We start from the raw sequence: 4,060 nt of genomic DNA, 5'->3' as shown, positions 1-4,060 counted from the left end.
TGGTGGAAAACACCGAAACGTTTTTTTAATTGATAAATAGACAATAAATGACTGAAGAACCCAGGATTTGATTTTAATTTGGAATTGAAACACAGTCAGGAAAGTACGTACAATACAGTATTTTATCCTACTTTAAGATTCAATACAGACTGAAGAACGAGCCAGGGGCCATATTATGAGTAGGAAAAAACTATTCGCTTTTCCTTCTGCACCACATAAAAAAACCATTTTTGCTTCTTCATTCCTTCTGAATGAAGCATTGCAATTTGCTTCTGTTTCATTCTTCCTTTGCCATTTTGCTGCGCCGCCACTGATTTTAATTCCATATTCTTCTACACGCCGAGTTACATCATAATCTTAGCAACTGGTTACTTTCTACATGTGACTGGTATTTTGTTGACATTAATTAGCATATTGTTTATGGTCCTACATAGTGTACAATGAATATAATTAATAAACAAAACCGACAATGGACTTGATACAGTTAAATAGTTGATAAAACTGAAAGTCAATTTAAAACCTCGTTTTTTCTTCGTCAGTCTGATTTATTTTAGTTTCCTTCTCAAAGCAGGATTTCAGTTTACAGGGTGGTTTTCCCGTTTGGGGGATTTTGGAACTACTTTTGGCGAAACATGGGTGGAATACAGGAATATTTGCCTATTTTAAGCGAGAGAAGGGAAGAATTTTTCGCGGTTATTTCTTCTTACATTTTCGGCTTCTGAAGTCGGTTTCTGAGCAACTGGTGGATATTTCGCGATGAGGGTTGCAGCGCTCGATAGCTTAAGCCCTGTTTTATCTGTGGCTTGAGTTTGGTCCAATTCAACATCGAAGTGCCTATATAACGTATTTTTAAACTTCAAAGTGTTTTTGCACGGTTTTTCACTTTTACACCGCGCTCTTCTGAAGATCGTTTCTGAGTAACCAGTTGAAATATAGTCATCGGAATTTCAGCACTCGATAGTAAAAGCGTTGTTTATATATTGTTAGAATTTCGGCTCATTTACAGTACTGATGTCTTCACAATGCATTTTTAAACGTCTAAGTGTTTTTGCGCGGTGTTTTGTTTTTGCACCATGATATTCTGCAGACCGTGTCTGAGTAGCCACTAGATGCATGCCAATGGCGATTTCAGTGCTCGAAAGCAAAAACTTTGTCTATATGTGGTTCAAATTTGGTGCAATTCAAGGCATGACTTGCTTCGCAATAAATTTTTAAATGTCGAAGTGTTTTTGTGCGATTTTTCAGTTTTGCACCATGGTCTTCTGACGACCGTTTCTCAGTAGCGAGTTACTGTATGCAAATGGGGACTTTAGCTCTCGAAAACATAAACTTTGTCTGTATGTGGTTCCAATTTGGTGCAATTTAAGGCTATGATGTCTTCACAATTAATTTTTAAACCTCAAAGTGGTTTCGCGCGATTTTTCATTTTTGAACCATTCTCTTATTAAGACCGTTTCTGAGTAACCAGTTGACGCATACGAATGGGGATTTTAGGACTCAAAACCGGAAGCTCTGTTTTTATGTGGTTCGCATTTGGTGCGATCTGAGCTACTGGTACGTTCGCACTGAATTTTTAAACATCGAACTGTTTTTGCGCAATTTTTCATTTTCACAGCACGCTCTTCTGAAGATCGTTTTTGACTAACCAGTTCATGTACGCGAATAATAGCTTTAGTGCTTGAACACTAAAGCCTTGTGGATATGTGGTTCAAATTTGGTGCGATTCCAGGCAATAGTGTCCTCACACTGAATTTTTAAACGCCGAAGTGTTTTGGAGTGATTTCTTATTTTTGCACCGTGCCCTTCTGCAGACCATTTCTGAGCAACCAGTTGAGGTATTCCAATAAGGATTTTCGAACTCGAAAACAAAAACTTTTTCTATATCTGGTGGAAATTTGGTGCAATTCAAGGCACTACTTGCTTCGCAATAAATTTTTAAATGTCGAAGTGTTTTTGTGCGGTTAGTCAGTTTTGCACCATGGTCGTCTGAATATCGTTTCTGAGTAACCAGTTAATTTATGCAAATGGGGATTTTAGCTCTCGAAAATATAAACTTTGTCTGTATGTGGTTCCAATTTGGTGCCAGTTAAGACTATGATGTCTTCACAGTTAAATTTTAAACCTCAAAGTGGTTTCGCGCGATTTTTCATTTTTGAACCATTCTCTTATGAAGACCGTTTCTGAGTAACCAGTTGACGCATACGAATGGGTATTTTAGCACTCAAAACCAGAAGCTCTGTTTCTATGTGGTTCGCATTTGGTGCGATCTGAGCTACTGGTACGTTCGCACTGAATTTTTAAACATCGAACTGTTTTTGCGCAATTTGTCATTTTCACAGCACGCTCTTCTGAAGATCGTTTTTGACTAACCAGTTCATGTACGCGAATAATAGCTTTAGTGCTTGAACACTAAAGCCTTGTAGATATGTGGTTCAAATTTGGTGCGATTCCAGGCAATAGTGTCCTCACACTGAATTTTTAAACGCCGAAGTGTTTTGGAGTGATTTCTTATTTTTGCACCGTGCTCTTCTGCAGACCATTTCTGAGCAACCAGTTGAGGTATTCAAATGGGGATTTTAGTACTCGAAAACAAAAACTTTGTCTATTTATGGTTCAAATTTGGTTCAATTCAATGTACTAATGTCCTCACAATGAATTTTTAAATGTCGAAGTGTTTTCTGATGTTTTCTTATCGTTTCTTTCGAATGGGTTCTTATTTTTGCATCACGCTCTTGTGCAGACCGTTTCTCAGCAACCAGTTGATGTGTGCGAAGAAAAAAAGTGTTTCTGAGAAGCTGAGGTACCCGAATGTTTTTTTTGGTACCCAAAAGAAGAAAGATTTGCAAAAACATTGCAAAGGGCGTGTTTAAGTACGAAATTCGCCAGTGATTAGATTCAAGCAAAGCAAAGTATTCAGTTAATTAAAGAGCGCGTTTCATCTCTACTATTCCAGCATGAAATTGGCCGGAAAGGAATCAATTTGCCATTGATAAATTGGAAAATTGCTGCGAACAAAAGCGGCGATTAAACCTGGGATAAATTGACCAAACCGCTTGATCTTACGGACGTTCCAGATTACCATTGGGGTACGAAAACGGTTCTTCGGCATCTATTCACTTGACTTCAACTGGCGGCCAAATAAGGCCAAGAATTCGGAAATTTGAATTCAGCCAAAACAAGAACTTGCGTCACCTGCAAAGTCCAACCATTTCTTTATGCGGTTCTTCTAACCAGGTTGATCTGAAGCGAGCACCTTGCAACACCACTGATCGAGACATTCTTCGTACAAATGGTTCACTTGAAAGCAATTCATTCGCTAAATTAATTCAGATTGTTCGTATACGTTTCCCGGCAGTGTTTCGGTGACAATGAAGTGGATTTTTCGACAAACTTTGCTGCTGTTGGTGGTCGTGGTGTTCTTGTGCGACGTTTCGACCGCCAAGCGATCCTCAGGCGGACGCAGCAGGGTGAAAAGCTCGGGAGGCTCCTCTTGGTGGGGCCGCAGGAAAACATCGGGCTCCTCCCGGCCTCCAGGCCACGATGGGGCGAAACCCAAACCATCAGCACCAGTAAGTTAAACCAGAGTTAAACGTCCTCTTAATAAGCCGAAGCGAATTGTTAACGATTTCCCATTGTTAAGGTGGACAAGGAAAATTGCGTTAGTCATTCCGATTTGTTGAATACAGCAATTGCTTTTATGCGCACTTTGGCTCACGTCCGGTGGTGATTCATTGGATTTGTTCATGCAAGGTTCAGCAGCTTTTAACTGGGGCACTGAAAACTTTTAGAAACGGAAGAACTCAGCAGTCAGCTCTTCAGTTGCAGCTTCTTCACTTTCTTCTTGAAAGAAATTGCGCCAGGTTTGCGCTATCGTTCTCGTTGAATATGAAACAACCCACATAGCAAAATGATATTCCCACAATATACCTGGAACATATATATATACATAACAATATACATGCATATTCCTGGGACATACATGAGTTACATTATGAACATTCCATGCATGTCCCAGGAATCTGTCAGAGTTAATACACTGTATGTTCTGGGAATGTACATG

The 4,060-nt window shown here is 39.5% G+C and overlaps 1 protein-coding gene across 2 annotated transcripts in view; it reads left to right on the top strand.

Moving 5' to 3' along the window:
• The first annotated feature begins 3,200 nt into the window (after window positions 1–3,200).
• Window positions 3,201–4,060, top strand: part of LOC109545499 — a 7,822-nt gene continuing 6,962 nt past the window's right edge. The window contains exon 1 of one of the 2 annotated variants that reach the window (XM_019916242.2): window positions 3,201–3,569. In XM_019916242.2, coding sequence (XP_019771801.2) covers window positions 3,369–3,569 — 201 coding nt within the window. In that variant the 5' untranslated portion in view covers window positions 3,201–3,368. The remainder of the gene's footprint in view (window positions 3,570–4,060) is intronic. The other variant, XM_019916243.2, reaches the window with a different exon arrangement.

The sequence above is a fragment of the Dendroctonus ponderosae genome, unplaced genomic scaffold (assembly GCF_020466585.1).
Source record: "Dendroctonus ponderosae isolate FM_Combo_2020 unplaced genomic scaffold, Dpon_F_20191213v2 Dpon_F_20191213_5, whole genome shotgun sequence".
In the NCBI taxonomy this organism is placed as follows: Eukaryota; Metazoa; Arthropoda; class Insecta; order Coleoptera; family Curculionidae; genus Dendroctonus; species Dendroctonus ponderosae.
The sequence above is the reverse complement of the archived record's forward strand: the minus strand, read 5'-3'. Positions and strand labels throughout refer to the sequence as shown.